The 1,719-nt window shown below is 41.6% G+C and overlaps 1 protein-coding gene across 1 annotated transcript; it reads right to left on the reverse strand.

Annotated features, from left to right (window-relative positions):
* Positions 1 to 575: 575 nt before the first annotated feature.
* Positions 576 to 1,030, reverse strand: LOC109534834 (the record flags this gene model as incomplete). Its single annotated transcript, XM_048663335.1, is given in 2 exon segments — positions 576 to 788; positions 840 to 1,030. Coding segments are annotated over 2 exon segments (404 nt in total), but the record flags the coding sequence as incomplete, so codon positions are not given.
* Positions 1,031 to 1,719: the final 689 nt, after the last annotated feature.

Below are 1,719 nucleotides of genomic sequence, written 5' to 3' on the forward strand. Positions count from 1 at the left end.
ATGTTAAACAATATAGGGCTTAGGCTGTCTCCTTGTCTAATTCCTGTGTTGACGGGTATTCTCCTTGTTGTTCTATTTTCTGCTTTTACGAGTGTGTGATTGCCGGTATTTTGCTCTGCATCCTGACTTATTAGAAGAGGTGGTTTTGATGTAAATCTGCCAAATACTGTCTTCTTTTCTTCCAGCCATTGCGTTCTGTTCAAACTGACTTATTATTATGACACAAACACAAAAAATTTACACACTTTTCAACATTAGCCTCTCTTGAAATTTTGTGACGAAATGAATAAGACCGAAGAAAGGCGACGGCATTTATAGAATACGCCGGGCTACGTGCGAAAACGAGTCGCGGGCCGTTGCGACAAGAATTTTCCCTCGAAAATGCGTTCGGACAAGTATTGAATCGATTCAACTTAGCTTGAATCTTCTCGGCAACAGTTGCAATGACTTTAAAACAGCTAATTAAGCGGATTTATCAATTGATTTAATAAAAATCAAAAAAATCATTTTCTTGATTAATTTAAATAAATCAGTGGTTTTTGATTTTTTTAATAAAAATCAATTTTTGTAGTTACCATTGCCGCAGGACTTGATGCAAACGCGCTCAGTGCTCACCACCGGCAAGACTTCGTGCTTCTTGATTTTCTTGTTCACACTGTTGAAAGCGCCCCCTTTTACCGGGAACATCATGTAAAGGCAATGGTCGTCCGTAAATGCGAGATCTTTCGGATCGTTCGTGTCCCGCTTTCGCGAGAAGGACAGTGTGGTGACACCGTCCACTATGCGGCCTAAAGGAACACCCATTAAAACCGCGCCAAATTGAAATTCTGCCGACTTACCGCTCGTGTTGTAGATGTTCTGGTTGGAGTCCAGAAACGGCTGGCTGTAGCCGTTGATCCAGGTGTCCATTAGGAAGGGCCGTCCCGTTTTGTCCACCCAGCCCAAAATCGCGTCCGTTTGCGACATTCGCTCGTTGTTGGAGAACGCTATGCCTGTCCATGTGTCCGTGTTACTGGTCGTGATGGTAAATCTACAAGAGGACCAGTCTTTTATTTTAAAGCCAAGTCAAATGACGGAAAATCCTTTCTTTTTTTTTATTATCTCCCAGTAATATTACAAGCTACCCGAAGGTAGAGTAATTCCGGGAGAGATGAACCACCTTTCTTGATTCCACTCTATCTTCACAACAAATAGCTTTATTGACGTAAAAAAAATGTTGTCACGAACATTTTAACTAACTGCAATCAGAACTGTAACTAAAGACCAAAAACTTCCTGCTCCTCTTTTACTGTTGATCCTTCCTTGAGCTATTAACTGGAGTAGACGATATTTTTGATGTCTCATTATGTGTCCGAGGTATTCCAGTTTCCTCTTTTTAACTGTGAGTGTAATTTGTCTCTCTTTCCCAATTCGCTGCAGCACCTCTTTATTAGTTATGTGGTCAGTCCACGAGATTCTGAGGATACGGCAGTATATCCACATTTCAAAGGCGTTTAATTTTTTCATTATGGCTTCCGTCGTTGTCCATGCTTCTGCTCCGTAGAGCAGAATTGGGAACAAATATCACTTTGCCAACCTTATTTTTAGAGGCAGGGTTAGATCCTTGCTTGTGAAGACACCTTTCATGTTGTTGAACGATGCTCGAGCTCTTTCAATCCTTGATCGGATCTCGGTGGTACTTGTATGACTCCACACGTTCGATCGTCTGGTCGTTTAGTG

Source organism: Dendroctonus ponderosae, unplaced genomic scaffold, assembly GCF_020466585.1.
Source record: "Dendroctonus ponderosae isolate FM_Combo_2020 unplaced genomic scaffold, Dpon_F_20191213v2 Dpon_F_20191213_1601, whole genome shotgun sequence".
Lineage (NCBI taxonomy): Eukaryota > Metazoa > Arthropoda > Insecta > Coleoptera > Curculionidae > Dendroctonus > Dendroctonus ponderosae.